General features: G+C 42.4%; 1 protein-coding gene across 3 annotated transcripts; it reads left to right on the plus strand.

Annotated features, from left to right (window-relative positions):
* The first annotated feature begins 810 nt into the window (after positions 1-810).
* Positions 811-25,167, plus strand: ZBTB5 (zinc finger and BTB domain containing 5). 3 transcript variants are annotated; one of them, XM_073345732.2, is made up of 2 exons: positions 811-971; positions 20,225-25,167. In XM_073345732.2, exon 2 carries the CDS (start codon positions 20,229-20,231, stop codon positions 22,254-22,256), a length of 2,028 nt encoding a protein of 675 aa, XP_073201833.1. In that variant the 5' UTR covers positions 811-971; positions 20,225-20,228; the 3' UTR covers positions 22,257-25,167. The 3 variants fall into 3 exon arrangements, with proteins under 3 accessions (XP_073201833.1, XP_073201834.1, XP_073201832.1); XM_073345733.2 differs by lacking the exon at positions 811-971 and adding an exon at positions 1,138-1,231; XM_073345731.2 differs by lacking the exon at positions 811-971 and adding an exon at positions 15,597-16,095.
* Positions 25,168-27,736: the final 2,569 nt, after the last annotated feature.

The raw sequence follows: 27,736 nt of genomic DNA on the forward strand, positions 1-27,736 counted from the left end.
CAGGCGCAGAATTATATGAAAATCTCAGCTTTCATTTTTATTAAAAAGCAAATTTGTGGCCTTCACAAATGCAGATAAAACCTTGGGAACATGACTCAAGTGCAGCCTAAAGGCTCAAAAACCAGAATGGAAAGGAAAATAACACAATGTTAATTTTTTTAAAAGAGTCTCATGATTTCTAATACAGCTTCATGATTTTTGGAGCCTGACTCATGATTTTTGAACATCTGGGATTGGCAACAGTTCTGCTTTTACAGCCGGCTGGAAAACACCCTGGAGCATCGCTTTCCAAGCCCTGGTACCTAGGCCTCCGATGAGCGTGAGTGCAGAGTTTCCATCCTGCTTTAACAGGCTCTGGGCTCTGATGTGGGGCTCTGGCTGGTCCTGCAGGATGGTGGGTGCAGTGGGGTCCAGCTCAGGATGGCCAGGGTGGGATGCCAGGCCAATGAACGTGGGGTAAGGGAGAAGGGGGGAAGCCCTAAAGTGGGCGAGCGCTGAAGCTCTTGGGAGGCTGCAGTTCTGGTTGGGAGGGAAGGGGGCGCTCCTGAGCCTCAGCCTGCAGTGAAATCACGTTCTGATTGGATTATGGAGGACATGTCCAATCAGCGAGCAGTTTATTGATAAACCCCCTGGAGCACGGCGGTGTTATCAGCAAACCGATGGCTGACTGGCTAAGGCTACGCCTCAGAGCGCTCAGGGCAGCGAATGGCGCCCTGGGATTGGCTAGGAGTTTCGCATCCCGGGAGGCTCCGGAGCCTTTTTTCTTCTCGTCCCCACCCACCCCGCTGATTGGCCGCCATACGATGGCGTCACTTCCTGCTGCCGGCGAGGCCGTTGCTGTGTCCGGAGTGGAGGGGGGAGGAGACCGGAGCGAGGTGGAGAGGAACCCGCCGGGGCCGAGAACGACGGCCCCCCCCCGGCCCGGAGACGCAGAGCCGCGGGAGGGGACGGGACGGGACGGCACGGCGCAGGTGAGGCAGGCCCGAGGCGGCGGGTGGGAGAGGCTGCGCGCGCTGCGCCGGGGGCGCGCGCGAGACAGGGCGGGCGCGCGCGGGCGCGAGCTGTGTTTGGGGAGGTTTGTTCTCTTGTCAGCGCTTGTCTCGCCGATGCGGGGGAGGGAGTGAGGAGGGGGACCGGGGTCCTGCGCATGCGCCGGGGCCTGGGAGACGGCGCGATTAGTGTCCCCGACACTAGACAGTCTGAGCGGGAGGGGCGGGGTCTCGGCCGGCTGGTGAGTGACAGGGCGGCGGCGGGGGGGGAGGCCCTATGGCCAGGGCTCAGGCTGGCACCGGGCCCCCCATCCATGCCCCTGCAGGCTGCCCTCGTCTACCCCCCGCAGGGACAGACAGACCCTAGCCCCGCCCCTGCCCCCGCAGTCTGCCGTCACCTACCCGTCCCTGGCCCCCCTGCAGGGACAGACAACCCAGCCTCGCCCCCCCTTAGGCTGCCCTCATCTGCCCGCCCCACCCCCGCAGGCTTCCCTCGTCTCCCTGCCCCCAGCCCCCTGCAGTGACAGATCTGTCTGTAGGCGCCCCCCACTGCATCCTTCCCTCATCTGTCCACCCTGAGCCTTCCCTTCAGGCTCCCATGATCGCCAGACCCTGTCCCCGTCCCCACTCCATGCAGGTTCCCCTCGTGTCCCGTTAGCTCTTTGTTACTTGTTGGGGAGAATTGAGTCCCAAAATTCTCCAAGACTGGAGGTGGGGAGAGCTGTAGTGACGTTCCCCCAGGTTGGGTACCCCTGAACAAGTGTGTGCATGGGGGGGAGGGGGGGATGTCTGTCGTGAAAACCACCAGGTCTGAAGATCTGTCTTGTGCACGTAGGTGGAATTCCTATGGGGAGTGGGTTGACAGTCATACCTGCAATCTCTCACCATTTGTGCTGGAAATTCTACCCAAGTCCTCACATTTGTGCAGCTTTGTAACAGGTGTTACAACTGGAAGTTGTAGTAGACACATTGAAAAATAATTATAGGGCCAGGTCCGGTCATTCTGAACTGAGCAAAATCTTGCTGACTTCATTGTGGGGGTTACCTGTGTGAGTGAAGGACTGCAACATGGAACCCCTAGTCATTGGTTAGTGCTACTGAACCAATTGTGGTTGCATAAGAATACTTAAGTAGATGATAAAAATGTGGTGTGTGTTATATTAAAAACACAGCTACCGGTTAATGTGTAATTTGCAGAAAACCAACGGGAGCTTTTTTATACTTATATCCGCCTTTATACTCATGTTGCAGTATAGATTTTCTCTTGGCAATTCAAATATTTGTCAACTCACACAAATCTTTCACTTTCAAGGCATCATTCATGCTACTGAGACTTCTAAGCCAGAAGGGAATGAGGTCTTCCAAAACAGCATTTGACATACTGCAGAATCTAGTGAAATGAAGTTGCCATTTGATCTTTGCTGCAAGACTCTATGAAACACTTTTTTAAAAATGTGTGATTCTAAGCAAATCAAGTGTTACAAAATCATGTGACCAAGTATGTGAAGCAGAGTTTTCAAAAAAGAACCTTTTGCAGATTTTTTTTTTAAAACTTGGATAGTGAATGATCAAAAGTGTGAAATGTAGGGGTAGTGTGGAAACCATTCTAAATCTGTACTACTATGAGTGACTTGCTGTTCAAGTAGGTGTGAAACAAGTTTTGGCATAGCTTAGTTCTTTAGTTTGGCACCAGGTTACCTTCCTAGTGCACCCACTCACTTCTAACAACTACTCCTCCCCCCTGCTCCCCTTCTCCCAGACCTCCCCCACTTCTGGTTTGATTATTTGGAATTTTCAGAGAATAAAGATAATTTTAGGTGACTGTTTTAGAACTACTATTGGCTTGCATTTATAACATTGAACTAGTTCTAGCAAATGTAATGGAAGGTACAACAAATGGGTGCAATGTGTTACAAAACAAACTGCCAAAGTACAAAAAGATAGTTGTCTGTAGACTGTACGGAGGTCATTTGGCAGCTGCATTTTGTGATGACCTGTTCTGTCCATTCCTTCTGGGGAACCTGGCTTGGCCACTGTCAGAAGACTGGATTCTGGGCTAGATGGACCTTTGGTCTGACCCAGTATGGCTGTTCTTAAGTTCTTTTATTTATATGTTTAGGATCTACATTTTTTTTACACAATCGTACTATCAAAGACAAATTCGGCAAAGGTCAAACTAGTAACCATGTGGCTACTGTTACACTTCGATATAAAATGAAATATGTAACACAGCAAAGAGAGCATGTATATATTGCTGTGTTCTAAATTTAGGCAGCCTGTTAGTTGCTACTTTTTTCTATTAACTTTGTTGTCACTGTTTAAATTATTCAGTGATTGTAACAGTTCATTTCTAGTTCATTATTTCCCATAACTAAAAGTAATTAGTTTCGACATGATAAATGAATTTCTCTTTAAAAAACTTGTGGCTGAGGTTTCTAGAAGAGTTAAAATTACAAAGTTATGGTTGTTACTTCGGCCATCAATATTTTTATGAATTAGTACATGCTAAAATGTCTGGAATCCTATTATGGATTTGTATAAAAGACTGTACAACACAGACTTTCCGTTAATAGTGGTTCAAATTACACTGCCATGAGAAGACATATTCTTGAAATAATTTTAATATTAATAGGTTTAAGGAGGCCAGAAGCAGGAGAGTATGTCAAATCTCAGTTAAAATGCAGTATTGATTTGCTGGAGACATGTCTAATTTATAGATAAAATAATCTGCTTTGGAAGTTAAAATCATGAAGAAAATTGATTGAGCCCATGTATCATCTACAGTGGAGAAGGCACAAAGGATATTTGTCCCTTTGGCCTGCTTTAAATTTTTCTGGTAAAAATGTATTTCTCCATTCTGAGTTAAACTAAATCATCATTGGTTACATGACTAGAATTTAAAAACCGCATGCAGAGATTTGTAGATTCCACAGCCAGCAGAAACCACTATGATCATTTATTCTGACTTCCTGTTTAACACAGGTCATAAAACTTCCCCAAAATATTTCCTAAAGCAGATCTTTTAGAAGAAACATCCAGTCTTGATTAAAAAATTGTCAGTGATTGAGAATCCACCACGAACCTTGGTAAATTATCCATTGGTTAATTACTCTCACTGTTAAAAACTTATGCCTTGTTTCCAGGCTGCTTCAGAATTAGCAAGGGTTGAGAGAAGTCCTTGAATTTCTAGTAAATGGTAAAGTGAGGTTGATGCATTAGATTTAGAAGTTTAATGCCCTGTTGGGCAAGATGGTATCATGCTCAGGTATCTGTGGCTGCTTTTTCTCCTGGGATACTTAAATGCAGCTCTCTTTGGCTCCATATGGTATTTGAGGTTAGATGCATGGACAGAGGATTGCTTTTAAATGGGAAAGCTGGAAACTGAATTTTCTTCTTAAAGTTGGGGCCTCCATTTGAGAGGCAGGTGGTAGATAGCAGAGAGGCCATCCTATGGATTTGTTCAGCTTTTGCAGATCAAGATGGAGATTGGGAATACAAGTGTTATGTTATGATGCAGCGGTAGCAAGGCCGTAAGTAAAGTTACAGGAAAAGTTTCATTTTTATGGGAGTGTTAAAGCTTCATTTTTCAGAAATGCTGTAAAACTGACGAAAGATAGAAATTAAAACTGACGTAAATCTGAAGTTTTCATGGTGGTTTGGCGCTGGTCAGGCTGATACAAATGGAACAATAAAACAATAATCATAGAAATGTAGACATGTATATTTCAGTAGAAATATAGAAAGAGGCCACCTAGTCCTAGTTCTGCTGCTCCCCACCCTCAACCCCCAAACACACACTGAAGGAGGGTTAAATATATCTAGATTGTCCCTGAGAGCCGTTTGGCTAACCTGTTTGTAAAAACCTGCATTGATGGGAATTCCACAACCTCCCTATGTAACTTGTTCCAGTGCTTAACTGTCCTTTATAGTTTTGTTGTTAGGAAAAACTTTCTATCTAAATATCCTTTGCTTCAAACTAAGCTAATTACTTCTTGTCCTACCCTTGTTGGGCTTGGAGAACAATTGATCACTGTCCTTTTTAAAACAACCTGTTACATATTTGAAACTACCTCTTCTCTAGACTAAGCATGGAAAGAGTGAAAGAATTGGACATTTTTTCCAAACATTTAATTATTTTTGTTGGTCTGATCTTGACTCTTTGCAGTTTGTTCTTATCTTTCCTTAAAAAGTGATGCCCAGAGCTGGACGCAGTACTCTAGCTGAGGCCTCACCAGTGACAAGTAGAGCCGAACAATTATATCCTGTGTGCTACATATGACACTGCTGTTAATGTGTCCCAGAATGATCACTTTTGAATGTGGCATCCCCCTTTTTTATCCCTTTAGACAAGTGTGTAAACTCCTTGGATCTGATTTTTGCATCACACTTTACCCACATCTGCAGAGTAGGTATTTGTTTCTATTCTTCTTACATAATTTCCACCAGTTTAAGTTTTTATATATACCAACATGAAGTGAACATATGGAGCACTTTTGAAAGTGAGTTGCCTATATGGAACTTAATACAAGATAATGTTTCTGCCATCCCCAGATTGTTCTGTAGCAGTTAGAGGAAGAGATAGAGAGTGCCACTATACTGGTAGCTCAGAGAACAGTTCCCTGAGCTGAGAACCAGAGAACATGACTTCAGATCTTACACAGTTTATAGTTCCATGCCCTTCACCACCTTTATCAACCAAGGCCATGACCCCAACCCTACAAGTCAGTCAAGTATAAGTTGCCACCTGTACCTTACCTCCACACTTTCCCTTTAACAAATAGATGTTAGAAAAGGTCATTTCAGATGCACTAAGGCCAGGTCCAAACTTAGAACATAGACTGACCTAGCTAAATTGCTCAGAGCTGTAAAAAATTTCACATCCTGGGTAAAGTGATTAAGTTGACTTAACCCCCACTGTAGACACAGATAGGTAAGTGGAAGAATTCTTCCATTGACCTAGTTACTGCCTCTCGATGGAACAACTCCTGGCAACATAGAAAGTGTCTATGCTACAACAGGTTTCAGCGTAACAGCCGTGTTTGTCTGTATTCACAAAAAGAAAAGGAGTACTTGTGGCACCGTAGAGACTAACCAATTTATTTGAGCATAAGCTTTCGTGCGCTACAGCTCACTTCATTGGATGCATACTGTGGAAAATGTGGAAAATACATACAAACCATGAAAAAATGGGTGTTTACCACTACAAAAGGTTTTTTTCTCCCCCCACCCCACTCTCCTGCTGGTAATAGCTTATCTAAAGTGATCACTCTCCTTGCAATGTGTATGATAATCAAGTTGGGCCATTTCCAGCACAAATCCAGGTTTTCTCCCCCCCCCTCCACACACACAAACCCACTCTCCTGCTGGTAATAGCTTATCTAAAGGTTTCAGAGTAACAGCCGTGTTAGTCTGTATTCACAAAAAGAAAAGGAGTACTTGTGGCACCTTAGAGACTAATCAATTTATTTGAGCATAAGTTTTCGTGAGCTACAGCTCACTTCATCGGTTGCATACTGTGGAAAGTGTAGAAGATCTTTTATACACAGAAAGCATGAAAAAATACCTCCCCCCACCCCACTCTCACAAATCCTGGGAGACAGGCCAGTCCTTGCCTACAGACAGCCCCCCAACCTGAAGCAAATACTCATCAGCAACCACATACCACACAACATAGAATCATAGAATCATAGAATATCAGGGTTGGAAGGGACCTCAGGAGGTCATCTAGTCCAACCCCCTGCTCAAAGCAGGACCAATCCCTGACTAAATGAGCCCAGCGAGGGCTTTGTCAAGCTTGACCTTAAAAACTTCTAGGGAAGGAGATTCTACCACCTCCCTAGGTAACGCATTCCAGTGTTTCACCACCCTCTTAGTGAAAAAGTTTTTCCTAATATCCAATCTAAACCTCCCCCACTGCAACTTGAGACCGTTACTCCTTGTTCTGTCATCAGCTACCACTGAGAACAGGCTAGAGCCATCCTCTTTGGAACCCCCTTTCAGGTAGTTGAAAGCAGCTATCAAATCCCCCCTCCTTCTTCTCTTCTGCAGGCTAAACAATCCCAGCTCCCTCAGCCTCTCCTCATAACTCATGTGTTCCAGTCCCCTAATAATTTTTGTTGCCCTTCGCTGGACTCTCTCCAATTTATCCACATCCTTCTTGAAGTGTGGGGCCCAAAACTGGACACAGTACTCCAGATGAGGCCTCACCAATGTCGAATAGAGGGGAACGATCACGTCCCTCGATCTGCTCGCTATGCCCCTACTTATACATCCCAAAATGCCATTGGCCTTCTTGGCAACAAGGGCACACTGCTGACTCATATCCAGCTTCTCGTCCACTGTCACCCCTAGGTCCTTTTCTGCAGAACTGCTGCCTAGCCATTCGGTCCCTAGTCTGTAGCTGTGCATTGGGTTCTTCCGTCCTAAGTGCAGGACCCTGCACTTATCCTTATTGAACCTCATCAGATTCCTTTTGGCCCAATCTTCCAATTGGTCTAGGTCCTTCTGTATCCTATCCCTCCCCTCCAGCGTATCTACCACTCCTCCCAGTTTAGTATCATCCGCAAATTTGCTGAGAGTGCAATCCACACCATCTTCCAGATCATTTATGAAGATATTGAATAAAACCGGCCCCAGGACCGACCCTTGGGGCACTCCACTTGATACCGGCTGCCAACTAGACATGGAGCCATTGATCACTACCCGTTGAGCCCGACAATTTAGCCAGCTTTCTACCCACCTTATAGTGCATTCATCCAGCCCATACTTCCTTAACTTGCTGACAAGAATACTATGGGAGACCGTGTCAAAAGCTTTGCTAAAGTCAAGAAACAATACATCCACTGCTTTCCCTTCATCCACAGAACCAGTAATCTCATCATAAAAGGCGATTAGATTAGATTAGTCAGGCAGAACCACTAACACAGGAACCTATCCTTGCAACAAAGCCCATTGCTAACTGTGCCCACATATCTATTCAGGGGACACCATCACAGGGCCTAATAACATCAGCCACACTATCAGAGGCTCGTTCACCTGCACATCCACCAATGTGATATATGCCATCATGTGCCAGCAATGCCCCTCTGCCATGTACATTGGTCAGACTGGACAGTCTCTACATAAGAGTAAATGGACACAAATCAGATGTCAAGAATTATAACATTCATAAACCAGTCGGAGAACACTTCAATCTCTCTAGTCATGCGATTACAGACATGAAAGTTGCAATTCTTCAACAAAAAAACTTCAAATCCAGACTCCAGCGAGAAACTGTTGAATTGGAATTCATTTGCAAATTGGATACAATTAACTTAGGCTTGAATAGAGACTGGGAGTGGCTAAGTCATTATGCAAGGTAACCTATTTCCCCTTGTTTTTTCCTAACCCCACCCCCACCCCGCAGACGTTCTTGTTAAACCCTGGATTTGTGCTGGAAATGGCCCACCTTGATTATCATACACATTGTAAGGAGAGTGATCACTTTAGATAAGCTATTGCCAGCAGGAGAGTGGGGTGGGGGGAGGTATTTTTTCAAGCTTTGTGTGTATAAAAGATCTTCTACACTTTCCACAGTATGCATCTGATGAAGTGAGCTGTAGCTCACGAAAGCTTATGCTCAAATAAATTGGTTAGTCTCCAAAGTGCCACAAGTACTCCTTTTCTTTTAGCTTATCTAAAGTGATCGCTCTCCGTACAATGTGTATGATGATCAAGGTGGGCCATTTCCAGCACAAATCCAGGGTTTAACAAGAACGTCTGGGGGGTGGGGGTTAGGAAAAAACAAGGGGAAATAGGTTACCTTGCATAATGACTTAGCCACTCCCAGTCTCTATTCAAGCCTAAGTTAATTGTATCCAATTTGCAAATGAATTCCAATTCAACAGTCTCCGCTGGAGTCTGGTTTTGAAGTTTTTCTGTTGTAATATCACAACTTTCATGTCTAATCGCGTGACCAGAGAGATTCAAGTGTTCTCCGACTGGTTTATGAATGTTCTAATTCTTGACATCTGATTTGTGTCCATTTATTCTTTTACATAGAGACTGTCCAGTTTGACAGAGAGGCATTGCTGGCACATGATGGCATATATCACATTGGTAGATGTGCAGGTGAACGAGCCTCTGATAGTGTGGCTGATGTTATTAGGCCCTGTGATGGTGTCCCCTGAATAGATATGTGGGCACAGTTGGCAACGGGCTTTGTTGTAAGGATAGGTTCCTGGGTTAGTGGTTCTGTTGTGTGGTATGTGGTTGCTGGTGAGTATTTGCTTCAGGTTGGGGGGCTGTCTGTAGGCAAGGACTGGCCTGTCTCCCAAGATTTGTGAGAGTGTTGGGTCATCCTTCAGGATAGGTTGAAGATCCTTAATAATGCGTTGGAGGGGTTTTAGTTGGGGGCTGAAGATGATGGCTAGTGGTGTCCTGTTATTTTCTTTGTTAGGCCTGTCCTGTAGTAGGTAACTTCTGGGAACTCTTCTGGCTCTATCAATCTGTTTCTTCACTTCCGCAGGTGGGTATTGTAGTTGTAAGAATGCTTGATAGAGATCTTGTAGGTGTTTGTCTCTGTCTGAGGGGTTGGAGCAAATGCAGTTGTATCGTAGAGCTTGGCTGTAGACGATGGATCGTGTGGTGTGGTCAGGGTGAAAGCTGGAGGCATGCAGGTAGGAATAGCGGTCAGTAGGTTTCTGGTATAGGGTGGTGTTTATGTGATCATCGTTTATTAGCACTGTAGTGTCCAGGAAGTGGATCTCTTGTGTGGACTTGACCAGGCTGAGGTTGATGGTGGGATGGAAATTGTTGAAATCATGGTGGAATTCCTCAAGAGCTTCTTTTCCATGGGTCCAGATGATGATGATGTCATCAATATAGCACAAGTAGAGTAGGGGCGTTAGGGGACGAGCTGAGGAAGCATTGTTCTAAGTCAGCCATAAAAATGTTGGCATACTGTGGGGCCATGCGGGTACCCATAGCAGTGCCGCTGATTTGAAGGTATACATTATCCCCAAATGTAAAATAGTTATGGGTAAGGACAAAGTCACAAAGTTCAGCCACCAGGGTTGCTGTGACATTATCGAGGATACTGTTCCTGATGGCTTGTAGTCCATCTATGTGTGGAATGTTGGTGTAGAGGGCTTCTACATCCATAGTGGCCAGGATGGTGTTATCAGGAAGATCACCGATGGATTGTAGTTTCCTCAGGAAGTCAGTGGTGTCTCAAAGGTAGCTGGGAGTGCTGGTAGCGTAGGGCCTGAGGAGGGAGTCTACATAGCCAGACAATCCTGCTGTCAGGGTGCCAATGCCTGAGATGATGGGGCGCCCAGGATTTCCAGGTTTATGGATCTTGGGTAGTAGATAGAATATCCCAGGTCGAGGTTCCAAGGGTGTGTCTGTCCGGATTTGAGCTTGTGCTTTTTCAGGGAGTTTCTTGAGCAAATGCTGTAGTTTCTTTTGGTAACTCTCTCAGTGGGATCAGAGGGTAATGGCTTGTAGAAAGTGGTGTTGGAGAGCTGCCGAGCAGCCTCTTGTTCATATTCCGACCTATTCATGATGACAACAGCACCTCCTTTGTCAGCCTTTTTGATTATGATGTCAGAGTTGTTTCTGAGGCTGTGGATGGCATTGTGTTCTGCACGGCTGAAGTTGTGGGACAAGTGATGCTGCTTTTCCACAATTTCAGCCCGTGCACGTCAGCGGAAGCACTCTATGTAGAAGTCCAGTCTGCTGTCTCCTCCTTCAGGAGGAGTCCACCTAGAATCCTTCTTTTTGTAGTTGTTGGTAGGGAGGTCTCTGTGGATTAGTATGTTGTTCAGAGGTGTGTTGGCAATATTCCTTGAGTCAGAGACATCGAAAATAGGATTCTAGGTCACCACAGAACTGTATCATGTTCGTGGGGGTGGAGGGGCAGAAGGAGAGGCCCCGAGATAGGACAGCTGCTTCTGCTGGGCTAAGAGTATAGTTGGATAGGTTAACAATATTGCTGGGTGGGTTGAGGGAACCATTGCTGTGGCTCCTTGTGGCATGTAGTAGTTTAGAAAGTTTAGTGTCCTTTTTCTTTTGTAGAGAAGCAAAGTATGTGTTGTAAATGGCTTGTCTAGTTTTAGTAAAGTCCAGCCACGAGGAAGTTTGTGTGGAAAGTTGTTTTTTGAGAGTATCCAGTTTTGAGAGCTCATTCTTTATCTTTCCCTATTTGCTGTAGAGGATGTTGATCAGGTGGTTCCACAGTTTCTTTGAGAGCGTGTGGCACAAGCTGTCAGCATAGTCTGTGTGGTATGTAGATTGTAATGGATTTTTTTACCTTCAGTCCTTTTGGTACGATGTCCATCTGCTTGCATTTGGAAAGGAAGATGATGTCTGTCTGTATCTGTACAAGTTTTTTTATGCAGTTAATAGATTTCCACTCCATATGGCTAAATGCAGTGCCTTGCATAATGACAGGTTTCAGAGTAGCAGCCGTGTTAGTCTGTATTCACAAAAAGAAAAGGAGGACTTGTAGCACCTTAGAGACTAACCAATTTATTTGAGCATAAGCTTTCGTGAGCTACAGCTCACTTCATCGGATGCATACTGTGGAAAATACAGAAGGTGTTTTTATACATACAGACATGAAAGTTGCGATATTACAACAGAAAAACTTCAAAACCAGACTCCAGCGAGAGACTGTTGAATTGGAATTCATTTGCAAATTGGATACAATATTTCCAACATCCCTCCCCCCCCCCCCCCCAGACGTTCTTGTTAAACTCTGGATTTGTGCTGGAAATGGCCCACCTTGATTATCATACACATTGTACAGAGAGTGATCACTTTAGATAAGCTATTACCAGCAGGAGAGTGGGGTGGGGGGAGAGAAAACCTTTTGTAGTGGTAAATACCCATTTTTTCATGGTTTCATTAGTCTCTAAGGTGCCACAAGTACTCCTTTTCTTTTTATGCTATAACAGCACAGTTGCAGCGCTGTAGCTGCTGTAAAGTAGAACCCAGGTCTCTAGTATCAAAACCCAAAATTATCCACTCAGCCATGATGCCTTTCAGAATGTTTGTTCTTTGCGTTTTTTCTTATCCTATCTCTGAGTATACCACATTGCTGCCATGAAGTTAGGGATAGAATCCAGAACCCCTGTCTCCAATTTTCTACCACTATTTAGCAAACCCACTAGGAAAGTGTGTGTCAAGTCCCCCTTCTAGTGAGTGTTCCCTTACAGGATAGCAATTACACCTGTAAGCCCAGGTGGTAAAGGTCTTGGCTAGGAATTTGCAGGGCTAGGATTCAAATTGACAACCCCATCATGATGTTATGGATCCACTGAGAAAATCTTTTAAAGATAATTTAATTTTCTTAGTGAAAAAAGAGTTGTTTTTTTTTACTTAAACCATTAGAATCTGTAAACTTTGATGTGATGGGCCAAAATACAAGTGTTTCACATTTTAATCATTTGTCACGCTTTGCTTTCAAGTGTCAGATATTGCAGGTTTGAAAGCTGAGAGATCTCTTCACGGGGGACAGGGCAAGGGACCTAGAAAAAAGAGGAACACACTATGTAGCCCTGCTGCCAGAGTGCAGGCTCGCATACGCTCTGCTGCTACAGTTGCTTTTGGCTATGTCAACCTCCAGAGGTGTACGAGAGGCAGTGTTGTGTTTCAGGAAGCAAGTGATGATGCTTGCTGCTTCGACTGATAAACTGTGCATTGCTGTTAATTACAGTAGATTGCGTTTGGACTCTGTAATTTCAGTAACTTTTAAATGGTGGTAAAATATTAGGGACAAAAGCTCTCCTGAGCCATGTCTTAGCCTTTTCTGGAGGGTCAAGGTGGCAGGAGCAGCTTTGGCAGTGCAGCTTGGCCCTCTGATTGCCAAGCAACTGCAGCTCACCCTCCCTGATACTGGGGAGTTAACCAGTGAGCTACACCAACTACCAACCCTGGATTTAAAAAAAACCCAAACCACAAATCTCTAGGAAGCTCCCACAAACTTCATTTAGTAATAAGGTTGTCAGTTTCATTATGTTTGGGTACATATTGCTTCTCTTTATCTGTTGGAGATGGAAGTGAAAACCTGAGGGAGTGTGCCACTGACCGTGTTCTTGGCAGTGAGAAGGTGACAGAGAACACAGGAGATGATTCCCTCACCTTATTTCCATGCTTTTAAGGTGTTTGGATGGATGGGGTATGTCCAGGTGCAACCTTAGCTGTCACTAAATTAAGATTTTGCATGTGTTTAACCAGAATATAACTTTAAAACTAATGACCTGTTTAGCTCTTTGTTCAAAGAGTTAATTCACTGAAAAAGTCAACTTCTTTGAGATTTTTCTCCATGGCTTATTAAATAAAATAAAAATCCAAGTGTTGAGGGATGAAAAGGAGAAAAAAGCATTCTTGATTTTCACTATTTAAATACCTGGACTTAAGTGTCTATTACGGTCTCCAAAGGAGTTTTTCTGTGGGTTTTGATACTTTTTGGCACAACAGGTGAGCACAGGACAAACACATTCTAATGTTGGCGAGATACAACCTTTTTGCTTAAGTTCTTTAACGTACCTTGGGCATCTTTTTGCGTATTAATTTTGTGCTAGGAATCCTTACAGATTTGGTGTCTGACACCTCAAACATATTTTAAATATTGAGGGTTTAGGGAGATGGGGAGGGGGTGACTCCAAGTAGTAAACTGCAAGCTGTTGGCTAGCAAGCAAGAAGCAACCCAATTGTAATACTAATAGTGATTTAGAGTGTTGTTACCTGTGTGCCAAGCTCCCTTTGATATTCAGTTTAACTATGGCGTATCTGAGACCATTGACACTAGGCCATGTCTACACTACTTCATATTTAAACTTTCATATGTCGGCAAAACACGTCGCTCAGAGGTGTGAAAAAAACACCCTGAGGGACATAAGTTTTGCGGGCATAAGCGCTCATGTGCACAGCACTATGTCGGCAGGAGACGCTCTCCCTTCAACATAGCTACTGCTGCTCGTTTTAGGTGGTGGTTTTATTATGTCGATGGGGGAAGCTCTCTCCAATTGGTATAGAGCAGCTACACAAGCAATCTTACAGTGGCACAGCTCTATCGGTACAGCTGTGCCGCTATAAGCTTGCTAGTGTAGACATGGCCTCCCCTCTTATGATGCAAAAACCTAGACTATCACACCATAAATACCTTCTTTAACCCATGTCAAATTTTTTTGGGGGGGAACTATAGGTTCAGTTTGTAATCTTTCTTTGGACGAGTGCTTTCAGTTATGATCGGATATGTCAAAAAGGATAGTTGGCGTAATAACTTTGAATGTCTTTTTAATTCTCACATTGGCTTTGGACAGAGCAATAAAAGAAATAGACTAATTAAAACCTATTTGTTAGCGTCTTCCAAAAGCTGAAAACCTATCCTTTTAAGTTAACATGTGTCATACTTATAAAAAACAAGCCTAGATATATTAAAATGGAAAAAGTAATGTTTTTATGTGCGGGGTTTTAATTTGGCCCTGAAACAAGTATTCATCCATTGGGAATCTTTCAGACTAGCTTTTTTTTTTTTAAACTTCAGGCTTGTCTAATGAAGTTAAATTCCTTGTACCCATCTTTGGTTTAGAAGTGAAGTCTGTACAGTTCATAATTGATATTTATTTTCTATATCAAAATAAATTGCTTTGTCTCATTTCTATTGGAATCCATGAATCTGGAATTCTGTACACGCATAATGCACTTAATGCATGACTATATGCATATGAGAATATTCAGGTACGTGGTTTGAGTCTTACATGACATTTTGAAGTAAATGCATGGAATTGTAAGCCAATGTAAACATTAACTCTTTAAATTTGGAGACTGTCTCTTATATCTTGGGAAAGGAGTCAAAATTATGTTTCTGTGATTTGCCAGTCCTGTCTTAGCTGTTTCTATAGGGTCTGGTAGTCTCTGTCCTATAATATGCTTCAATATTACTATTGGTCTGTTTGCTTAAAAAAACTCTCCTGTAATCTTCTTAATCAGAAAGGTACAGACAGTGAAAAATGCCTTTTTTTAGGCAAGGGTCAATCTATAATACACTGAGATATTGTTTAACTTTACAGTTGTATTAATGGAAACTTAAAACCCCAAACCTTAACCACACTTCTGTTGTTGAACAGTGTTCATGTTGCTAAGCATACAACACAGTTTGGGTCCTGAGCTAGCAGGACCAGAAAGATCAGTGGAAAAATTATTTACAGAGAAAATAGGATCTTGCTCTTAAGGTTCACTAAATGTTTTTCTCCTAGATCTTACTACCATTTGTTTTTTCTTTTTTCACTGGAGAAAGCAGAGTGCATACTGTCCACTTCTGGCTCCGGTATGTCACGAGACATACAGCACAGGTGAAAAATTTATTGGACACTTGCTAGCTAGAGGCTCATGTGAGTTGGGGGAATTCCAGGGCTAATACTGTAGTGAAAAGCCCACTGTCCAGCATCACTGCTGAGATGGCTGATGACACTGGGATTTCTATCCCTAGAGTCTGATTCATAGACTCCAAAGCCAGAAGGAACTAGGGATGTAAAATATTAACTGGTTAATCGGTAAGCATTAGTTTTACCATTAACCCACCCTAACTGTTAATCCCCAGCCCATGGCCGGAGCAGCTGCGCCAGCCGGCCGACCCCGGCCCCAGCTAGAGCGCCCCACCTGCTCCGGCTGACCGGACGGAACGGCCCCGGGCTGGCCAGAGTGGCGCCAGTCCCTCTCCCTTTAATCGGTGAAACAATAAAATTTTAATCCGTTAACCGGTTAAATTTTTAAACGATATCTACATCCCTAGAAGGGACCATTGTGATCATCTAATCTCACCTCCTGTATAGTGCAGGCCATAAAACTTCCTCAGAATAATTCCTAGAGCATATCTTTTTGAAAAACAAGATTGGGGCCTCTGTTTTCAGTATCAATTTCTGGATAGTTGATGTGCGCCAGATGTGAAGATGACCCAGCCTCCAGCTGCTGCAAGAGTGGAGCATTCTTTTCCACCAAGTGTTTGATGCTCTACCTTTCCTTCAGCCTCCTTTTTTGGTGGTGTCATGTTCTCCTTCAAACAATTCTGGTATCTGCCTCTTCTGCTTGGGAAAACTGTAGCAGTAGCAAAAGGAATAAGGTATGATTTCACTTGTGCCTACAAAGTTCTGAATAACAACTGCAGATCTCATGAGTCTTAACTCTGAGCTGCTGCTGATGATTGGAAAAGCAATATACGGCAGTCTCAAACACTAGAACAGTCTGTAAATAAACAAAGACAGCATTACATTTGTTTGTTTGGAGGATTATTTCACATCCTTAAGGGCTAGCTATTGAAATGAAAACTTACATGTTGAAGAAAGTAGTGGCTTAGTATCCATGTTTATGAGAGCTTCCTGCTGGCTAGTAGACTTCTTTTAATCCTTGACAGATCACTTACTATGTTAGTGCCCAGAGGTCCCGAATGAGATCAAGGCTCCTTGTGTATGTACATACATAGTAGGTAAGACACTCTGCCTTGAATAGTTTACTATCTAAATAAGCAAGGCAGACAGCATAGGCAAAAGGAACTATTACCCCAATTTTCAATCGGTAAAATGGGGATATGGGGTAAAATGAGTTGACCAAGATCACACAGGAAATCTGTGGCAGAGTTGGGCGTTGAACCCAGATCTCCTGAGTCACGATTCAGTGCCTTAACCACATGACCATCCTTCCTCTTCCTCTGTTTTTTAATTAGGGCATTGTAGGTGAATTTCCTTGTCCAGTTTGATATAAATATATATTTGTGAGAAGGTTAAGGTTGCAAAGACAAGCACACAAGTTAGGCAGTGCCAATATAAGGTTTGTCTGTGCAACTTGAATTTGGCCCCCTTATGTATATGCTTTGATAACCTTTGATTACATAATCGTATACTGTCCCCTCCTCTCTCCCTTCCTCCCACCCAGTGCCCCTGCCTTGTTCATTAGATGGGTAGTTATGCAGTATTTCTTTTATCTTCCACATTCAATGTAATATGAGCGTGACATAATTAACGCCAATTAACATGGCATTCATGATATTGCAGACAAAATAGATCTTGTCAAAGTAACTTGATATCTTGATTTGAAGAGATGACAAGTTTGTTTGTTTTTTGTATTCTTGTGCTTAGGAGCCCTAGACACAGACCCCATTGTGATAGGCACTCTACAAACACATGTAACAGACTTCTGTAAGGTATTGGACTTGGCACCATGTGATCTTTTGATTGAGGAACTAGAGTTATACAAAATGAACATGGTACATGTTAAATACGTTAAAAACTGGCTGATAGGTTGGGATTGGTTCTCAGCCTTATGGCATTTAATATTTTTATGAATGACCTGGAAGTAAACATAAAATCATGACCGTTAAAGTTTGAAGATGACCCAAAGATTGAGGGAGCGGTAAATAATGGAGAGGAGATTGAAACAGAGCAATAGAGATCACTTGGTCATCTGGATGTAAGAAAATGATATGTTTCAATATGGTCAAATGTTCAGATCACACATCTTGAAACAAAGGTATCCTGTCAAGCAGTGACTCTGAAAAACATTTGGGAGTTATGATGGATAATCAGCCAAATGTGAGCCTCCAGACCAACTCTGGCCAAAAGGGTTAATGTAATTGTAGGATGTATAAACAAGAGAGTATCACGTAGGAGTAGGGAGGGTTTTGTTACTTCTGTATTTGGCTCTGGTGCAACTGCTACTGGAATACTCTGTCCAGTTCTGATGTCTACAGTTCAAGAAGGATGTTAATAAATTGGAGAGGGTTCAGGGAAGAACCACAAGAATGATTAAAAGATGGGAAAATTATGCCTTAGATTAAAGTGAAATATGCAAGGAGCTCAATTTATTTTGTGTTTCTGAGAGAAGGTTAAAGGGTGACTTAACCACGATTTATAAGTACCCTACATGGGGAGCAGAAATTTGATGGTGAAGGGCTCTTCAGTCAACAGACCTAATATAACAAGATCCACCGACTGGAAGAGAGAGCTAGACAAACTTAGGCTAGAATAAAGGAACACATTTTTAACGTAAGGGTAATTAACCACTGGAATAGCTTACCAAGGGTTGTAGTGAATTCTCCATTGTTGGCAATTTTAAAATCAAGATTGGGTGTTATTCCTAAAAGAGATGCTGTCATTCAAACAGGAATTAATTCAAGGAAGTCTTATGGCCTGAGTTATGGAGGAGGTTATAATCTATTAATGTGTGGTCCTAATCTTCATTTAACAAACCCTGCGCTTAATACAAAATTATCAGTTTCCTTGTGCACATTTCTGTGGTGCTCTCCATAACATCTGTGAACTTCACAAACATTAATATGTCTTCATAACATCCCTATGAGATAAAGGCCAAAATCATCGAGTGTCCATTATTTTTGGGTGCCCAGCTTGAAACCATAGGGCTTTCAGAGTATTCAGCAGTTTTATTGCACTTTACATGTTCAGAGCACAGCTCCAGTTGACTATAGTTGCAATTGTGAGTGCTCACCAAATCTGGTGGCAGAAGTTTTGTTTTGGGCATTCAGAAAATGAGGAACCCACAATTGCAAGACAGCTGTGAATATTTTGACTTACATGACTTGTCCAGAATCACACAGGAACTCTGTGGCAGAGGCAGGAATAGAATTCAATTCTCTAGAGCGGCTTTAGCATCCTTAACCATTAGAATATCCTTTCTTTTCCTACAGTCCCCTGCCACATTCACTGAGCACCTTCCAACTTCTGCAACAAATGGAGAATGTGCCCTACAGGCAACACCCTAATTCACTATGCAACCCTGATTCATTCCGAGAGCACTGTCCGTCCAATCTGTGCACTGAATGAGATAGGGTCCTGGGGTAGAAGTGTAGTATGTGATCACGTAATTAAAAACTGTAATAATGCATACACACAAAGGAACTGAATTGTGCAACCTTGATTTTGAGTATTTCCTAATTTTTTGTGCAACCTCCACGTTAGAAAAATGTGGCTCTTATGTGACTTCCAATTTTTTTAATTTGGTTGCACATGATACAAATTAAATACACACATACAGTGACCGTCAAATTAGGTCAGTAATAGGGTTTGGATCTTTATATCCACAGCACAGTCCTCTACCACTTGAGCTAATGGAGTAACTGGTAGTGGTAATATGCTGTTATCTTTGCTGATAGCAGAAGAATGCAGAGACTGAAAACTCTTGGGTTAAATCCAGGTTTTGTAGGAGAGTGTTACCTAGTGGTTATAGATCCTTCTGTCTATCTCCTCCCCCCCCACCCCCTCGTCTGCTCCTCTCTTCTATCCAGTCCATCTGGCTCTTGCTCCCACCACGCACCCCTACCGCCTTTCTGCCTTCTGATTTGTGCAACACCTCTCCTTATTCCTCACCCCTCTGCATTTTTGGCAGGCAGCTTCCTCCTCCATGCTGCCTGGGTGCCAGCAGAGGGACCGTTGAGAACACAGGCAAGACAGGCTTCCTGCTGTCCGTTCTCTTGGCTGCTGGGAGGAGCAATTTCAAGGAAAGACTGGGGCTGGATAATGCTCAGTGAAGATGGAATCTTCAGAGAATTTAACTGCCACATTCTTAACAAGTCTGTATTGACCATGTGCTAACTGAGATTTTGTAGAGCCTGGGTAAATTTTTACTTGGGCTGCAAAAAGGACATCTCTAACCTCCTTGACCTCCCACACCCACCCCAAACTTCACACCCTTTCTTCAAAGTATGGAGGTGCTAGAGCTTTTCAGTGAATGGTTGCAATATATTTTTTTTAGCATGAGGAAATAACATATTTTCTCCTAATCTCGTTCTCAAACTGCAGAACTGTTTTAGCTAATACTTTCCAGCAAAATTTAGCCTAAGGGAGAGACCAGGCATGGGAATTTTAGCCTGAAGGGTTAAAGTTCGGTGAAGCTATAAGCAACTGAAAGTAGGGTCTTTATAATGGAAGATATCAGACACCTTTAACTATAGGTTATGTTACCAGCTCTGCTTATAATATGTTTGATAGTTAGCTGGGAAGTACATTAGAGAAAATCCTGAAAAAAGAATGAGTCTAGCAGAAGCTGCAGTTTTTCTATGCTCCTTCACAAGGTTGCCAGCATAAGTATTACAGCAATATGGTGGTGGTAAGTACAAGATCAGTTATTGATAGTTTGCCTCTGAGCCATCTGCATTCAAATTTTAAACCCTGGTTCATTGTGATAGAAATAGAACTTCAGCCATTTTTGTCTTACATTTTCCTCTTTTTTTTATTTTGTAGGATCATGGATTTTCCAGGACATTTTGAGCAAATCTTTCAACAGCTAAACTACCAGCGACTTCATGGTCAACTTTGTGACTGTGTCATTGTGGTGGGGAACAGGCATTTCAAAGCCCATCGCTCTGTTTTGGCAGCATGCAGCACACATTTTCGAGCTCTCTTTACTGTAGCAGAGGGAGACCAGACCATGAACATGATCCAGCTGGACAGTGAGGTAGTGACAGCTGAGGCCTTTGCTGCTCTGATTGACATGATGTACACCTCCACACTCATGCTTGGAGAGAGCAATGTTATGGATGTCTTGCTGGCAGCTTCTCACTTACATTTGAACTCTGTTGTTAAAGCATGTAAACACTACCTTACTACAAGGACGCTGCCAATGTCGCCACCTAGCGATAGAGTTCAAGAACAAAATGCACGCATGCAAAGATCTTTCATGCTTCAGCAGCTTGGACTGAGTATAGTGAGCTCTGCATTAAATTCCACCCAGAATGCAGAGGAACAACAAAATACTATGAACTCATCAATGAGAAGTAACATAGAACAGCGCACTACTTTTCCTATTCGGCGTCTCCACAAACGTAAACAGTCTTCTGAAGACCGGGCCAGACAGCGAATCAGGCCTACCATAGACGAGTCCATCATTTCAGATGTTGCCCCAGAGAGTGGGCAGTCAGTAGTTCATTCACGGGAAGAATTTTTTTCACCAGATTCACTGAAGATTGTGGACAATTCTAAAGCTGATGTTGTGACCAATAATCAGGAGGATAACACCATTATGTTTGATCAGTCTTTTGGTGCCCAAGAAGATGCCCAAGTGCCCAGTCAGTCTGACAACAGTGGAGGAAATATTTCGCAAATGTCCATGGCATCTCAAGCAACACAAGTAGAAACTAGCTTTGACCAAGAAGCTACTTCTGAGAAAAACAACTTTCAGTGTGAAAATCCGGAGATCAGTCTAAATGAAAAAGAACACATGAGGGTGGTGGTTAAATCTGAGCCCTTGAGTTCCCCAGAGCCTCAAGATGAAGTGAGTGATGTCACTTCCCAAGCAGAAGGCAGCGAATCTGTTGAAGTGGAAGGAGGAGTAGTGAGTGCAGAAAAGATAGAACTGAGTCCTGAAAGTAGTGATCGTAGCTTTTCTGACCCACAATCTAGTACTGATCGGGTTGGTGACATCCATATTTTGGAGGTGTCAAATAACCTGGAACATAAGTCTACTTTCAGTATCTCAAATTTTCTGAATAAGAGCCGAGGTGGCAATTTTGGTGCTAATCAAAACGATGACAATATTCCAAATACAACCAGTGACTGCAGAATGGATGGAGATGCCGCTTATTTAATGAGTCCAGAGTCTGGGCCTACTAATGGCCATTCCTCTGCTACTGTGTCTCATGTGGAAAATCCATTCAATGAATCTGCAGACTCTCACTTTGTTAGACCTATGCAGGATGTAATGGGTCTTCCATGTGTACAGACTTCTGGATACCGGGCAGCAGAACAGTTTGGGATGGACTTTCCAAGGTCTGGCTTGGGACTACACTCTTTATCAAGGGCAATGATGGGCTCTCCAAGAGGTGGAGCTAGTAACTTTCCCGGCTACCGTCGCATAGCCCCCAAAATGCCTGTTGTGACCTCTGTTAGAAGCTCCCAAATGCAAGATAGTACATCTAATTCCCAGTTGATGATGAATGGGACCAGTTCCTCTTTCGAAAATGGGCATCCTTCCCAGCCTGGTCCACCACAGTTGACCAGGGCATCTGCTGATGTTCTTTCAAAATGTAAGAAGGCCTTATCTGAGCACAATGTCTTGGTTGTAGAAGGTGCTCGCAAATATGCCTGTAAAATCTGCTGCAAGACTTTCCTGACCTTAACAGACTGTAAGAAGCACATCCGTGTGCACACAGGAGAAAAGCCTTATGCCTGTTTAAAGTGTGGCAAACGGTTCAGCCAGTCCAGCCATTTGTATAAACATTCCAAAACTACCTGCCTGCGGTGGCAGAGCAGCAACCTACCCAGCACTTTGCTTTAATACTTCCCCCCAAGCCCATACAAATAATGCCAATACAAATTGTAGGAACGTGAACTGAACTGTCTGGAATATTAACACTATTTTGTTCAAGACTACAGGTTAAGAAGCTGCCCTTGTAGTAAACACTTAAGTGTGATTGTGCCCCCCCCCCCCCCCCAAAAAAAAAAAGGTCTTGGCCCTGTAAAATGGGGATAATACCATACCTACCTCACAGGGGTGTTGTGAGGCTTAAACAACTGTTTGGACGCGCTTTGAGATGCTCTGAAGGAGGCACTATAGACGTATTAAGTATTATTATTATTATTATTATTATTATGTAAATGCAGGTCTTGGGCTTATGGGGATGCAATCCCTAAAACCAAGTAGTTCCTTTGCTGTGGGGGGAGGTGGGAGGGAAGAAATAGGTAGGAGGGAAGGGTGAAAATGTAGCCAGCTCCTAATTATGTTAAAGTAGCACGTTTCAAGGATGAGAAACTGAAGTGCAAATTTTTTTTAGGAATTTTGTAAAATTGTGAAAGTGTTTAAATAAATAACTTGTGAAATAAGTTGATACATTGAACAAAAATGCAAAGAGCTCTTTACTGTTACTAATGCAGATTGCATATCCTTAAAGAAAAACAATCTTGGATACACCTGTCTACCACAAAATGCTTTAAAATGTTAATTAGGAAAATAGTTGTAGGGGTTCTGAATGTATTTTTGGCTGTTTTCCTGTAATGGACACTGTAATGAAGGTGCTTACCTTGAGTCCAAGACAAGTAACGTTTGGACTGTTAGATGTGTATATAGTTTGAATACAGCAAGATCTCCTAGGTGTTTCACCATTTTTTTTCTGTAAAAACTTGTAATGAGTGATAAGTGACGTACTGTTTCTGTATGTGTTATTCTTAGCAGTATTTTAACCAACTTGTATTTCATATGTTAAAACTCCATATACATAGATGTCTGAAAAGAGCTTGTTATTGTCTACTTTATTTTAAATGGGGGATATGATCTGTGGTGGCTTCTTTTATTGTATAAGATAGTCTCTTACCCTTTCCAGATGCTGACAGTCAATCTGATCCAAGTTATTGTGTAAGCAGACTATCCTTTTCTGATGCTCTTATCTTCAGGCTTTTTAATTTCCTTCTTCATATACTTATTGTCCTCCCAACCATGGATTACTTTGATCTGAGGAACAGTCAGGAATAAGAGCCTGTCTTGCCATATTCATATGCTTCTCTGGATAAAATGTAGCAGTTGACTCTAATTCTTCAATTTAGAGAAGTATCATAAATGTACTTTCCCACAAGTAAAAATCCAACACAAATTTAATTTAAAAAATAGCACTGTACACCTTGTAAAACAAGTTCAGTAATCTGTTTCCCGTGAATCTCACAGATCTTATTTTAATTTCCTCTTCTTTGATACCATTGTAACTAAAAAAAGGAAAGGAGTACTTGTTGAGTACTTGCTGACCAGCGTTACTCCGTTTATGCAGAATTTGGGTTAGTGCTTCAGGACATCTGTCATATCCAGAAGAGACAGATCATGAGCATCTAATATAGCTAATTCTCAGAAGCAGCAGTTGGGGCTTTTTTTAATATAAAAAAAAGCATTTGCAAACTTTCCAACCTCCTCCTCCTCTTCAATCTGTTATGTAGCAAACTCATTCTGTGTCTGACTTCGATTAAACCTATGCTATTTTTTTAATAGGGATGTTGGCCTCCTGAAAAATCTTGGATTTATTTGAATGAAAGCTGAAAATTTAAATCCTTATTCCTCAGTTCTGTAGCTAGTTTAGTCTTGAGTGACTGAGACAGTTGAAACACTGGAACTAAACAATCATGGTCAGTACCACAGAAACACGGGACTCTGTATGAAACAATATCTGGCTGAGAGAGAAATAAAATGTACTCTTCTCTCCCGCTTTGTGGTGAGAAAACTGCCTAGGGGGTGTTAACATTTGATTTGCAATTTAAGCTTCTAAGGTAAGCAGGAACTTGGAACTATTATGAATGACATGATTCAATTTTTTTAAAACCTCACAGTCCCATGACTGTTTTTTAATGGTTACACTTCTGGCTTTTGTTTTTTTCAGGCACCAAGGAAATGTGCCAAGTTCATGAATAACATTAGAAAATGCTGCATTTTATGTGGTAATCATGTTGATGTCAAGGGACTAACAGTATTGTACTACATCAGTCTCACTGCATCTCCATTAAAACTAGATCATCACTACAATGCAGTGTTCTCTAATTTAATTTTATGTTGATGTGTGGCCTTATTGCTAATCTCTTGCCTTTTTCCAGTTTTGTTCCAAAACCTATTTTTTTCTATTTTCCAGCTGTTTTCTTTATCTAGCACCTGTGTCTAAAACTCTCCCACTCACAGGAAGAAAGCAGAGATGGGGGTGGGGCAATTAATGCACTTAATTTTAAGAATGAATATGAACATGTAAATGAAACCTGTATTTAACTGTACTTCTGGATCAGTTTTTATAATAAAACGTTTGTGGTTATGTGAAAGGCCATAGTGGTAGGGAGGGCTGCTCTCTTCAGAAACAACAACAAAGAAAAAAAATTAAAATAAACCTTGAATCTTTTAGATGTAACTAACTTAATTTTCAGCATATCAAATTATAGTGTTTCTAGGAGGACATATTACAGCTTCAGTAACCCATGTCTGACTGCTGTTGCTTTCTTGGTCTTCCTATGTGAAGCAATATCTCAGAATAAGCACTCACTACTGAACTGACCCATCTTGTAAAATGAGCAATATCTAATCTCCAAACCTGACAATTACAAAAATAACCTCACCCTGCTTGTGTTCAGACTTAATAGCCGAGCACTATAGTGCCATCTCACATGAAGCTATCAGTATGTTTATAGTGTTATGAGATGCATCTGAAAATAAACACTACATTTTTGTGCTGATGTGTCTGATTTGATTTAATTATTCACTTAATCCTGACTGGAACACTGATGGCCTGCAGTGGGTCTACCAGTCGGTGTGTTGGTCTCGGTGGAGTTGGTTCTCCCCTACAAAGCCCTAAATAACCTGGGACGGCCTTACCTGAGGGCTTGTCTCTCTCCCTGTACCATGCTGCCATTTGCAGGAATGCCTGAACTGGAACCCTCTTGTAATAAAGCAAAGCAGATGGCTGGCAGGGCATTCGGTGTGTGGGCTTGAGGACTCTGAACTGTCCAAATTTGGTGACCTTCCAGGTATGCTGTAAAACACATCTGTTTGGGTATTTTTGGAGAAGGTTGAAGGTATGATTCCTAGAAAATGAAGTGTCTGAAAGGAGGGTGTCTGGCTGCCTGAGTTCCCATTCACTTGATTATTTTAATTGTATTGCTAATGCTATGCTAGGGTACTGAGATCCTTGCTCAAGTGTCTCTTGATTATTTAAATCTAAATAAACAAATACAATCCTGTAATATTACCAACACAACCTTTTGTCTTGAAAACAATGCCCCTTGTTGCCAACTCTTCCTCTCTTGGGCAGAATGCTATATGGAAGTAAATAGCTGGAAGTATCTGATGAGGCGCCTATAGTGGAAGAAAAAGATTTTGAATCAGTTGTGACGTTCCTTAGGGTGCAACGTGAATTGCTGGTCTGTTATGTCCTCTTAGATCTCCAGCCTGGATTGCCTTTTACACTGCCTTACTGTCAGAACAGCAACCTTTCCAGGCTCTGTTCACTCACGGCCCCCAACATGTAAAGTCATTCCTAGTTGAACACGAGTGCTATGCCCAGCCAGCCACAAACAGATACAAGGTGACACCAGCATATCCCTCGGTCCTAGCCTTGCCCCCCAAAAAGTCTTGTACTGTTCAGTGGCCCACTGGAATGTACTAGCTCATAATTAGTCTGTCATTCCAACAGTGGATAATGAATATGCACCAGCCTTGTCTCAAGTGTGGGTTTCCCAGACACTTCAAACAAACACACTGGTTTAGATAAAACAGTAAATCATGTTTAAGTGAGAAAGACAGATTTTTTTTAAGTGATTTACAGGTGATAAGGCATAAAAGTCAGATTTTAGTTACAAAAGAGAAAGATAAAACCACAATCTAATTTCTAGACTTTACCTAGGCTAACTCTAAAAGCAACATCAGTTGTCTTCCCATTAGATGCAATATAGTTCACAGGCTGCTGCTTTTTCCAGCCGGGAACCACTCCCCTTCGTTCAGTGTTCTTCAGATATTTAGTAATGTCATGGGAGAGGAGAGGTGGCCAGAGGCTTTCTCCCTCCCACTTCTTATACTCTAACCCTTTGTACTGGAAAAGTCTTTATGGGGTCATGGGGTCAGCAGTTCTATTGTGAACTTGTTCTGCAAGCTGTCCTGTGGCATTGTAAATAATTTGTTTATAGCTCCCCTTCTGGTGAATTGCCCATTAAGCAGGCAGAATGACAGCATATTTCAGTAACAATCATAGTAAAATCTCATAGCTCCATGTACAATCTTGATATGTTAACAGGACAATGTTGTTCTGCAGATTGAGTTTTCAAATGATACAAGGCATACTTCAAACAAAATATATCATGACCATACAAAAGTGGTGAACATGGGGTGCAGGGTGTCACATGGGGTACAGTATATAAAGTCCCTTGGTGTTGCAATAATTTTTTAAACTTGCTCTCCTCTGTCATGGAAAAAGGTCTTAGAACGACTGATGCTAGGTTAGCTGCTGGAAAAGTTTGACAAGTTAGAACACGTTTGTTGAGTTATCTGTCTAAACATACATAACACCATTGTTTGTCACTTGGTTTATCTGCCTGTAGCTTCTCAATAGTGATACCAAGAGAAAGTCATACATTTAGATCTATCTGCCAGTGTCAATTGCTTATAATGCAAACTTGGCTTAAGCACAAAACAAACAAGCCAATGGTGTCTCTATGCACTCCACACCAGGGTGATAGTGCAGGTGATGGTGGTTTAAACACCAAGAAATCCTTGGCCATTTAATGGCAATGGCTGTGATACACCCACTTCTTATTTGATCAGCTGCCCCTGGGATGACCAGATGCCTATGTCTACACTACAAAATTAGGTCAATTTTATAGAAGTCAATTTTTCAGAAGCAATTATATATAGTCAAGTGTGTTGTATATAGTCAATTGTATAGTCAAAGCATATTAAGCTGGCGGAGTGCATCCACAGTACCGGGGCTAGCGTCGACTTTCAGAGCGCTGCACTGTGAGTAGCTGTTCCTGCAGTCTCCGCTGCCTTTTGGAATTCTGGGTTGAGATCTCAATGCCCGATGGGGCAAAAACATTGTCCCTGGTGGTTTTGGGTATGTCATCAGTCGCCCCTCCCTCTGTGAAAGCAACAGCAGACAATCGTTTTGCAGGTTTTTTCCTGGGTTCACTGTGCATGGAATAGAATCATAGAACATCAGGGTTGGAAGGGACCTCAGGAGGTCATCTAGTCCAACCCCCTGCTCAAAGCAGGACCAATCCCTGACTAAATGAGCCCAGCGAGGGCTTTGT

Source organism: Lepidochelys kempii, chromosome 5 (assembly GCF_965140285.1).
Source record: "Lepidochelys kempii isolate rLepKem1 chromosome 5, rLepKem1.hap1, whole genome shotgun sequence".
In the NCBI taxonomy this organism is placed as follows: domain Eukaryota; kingdom Metazoa; phylum Chordata; order Testudines; family Cheloniidae; genus Lepidochelys; species Lepidochelys kempii.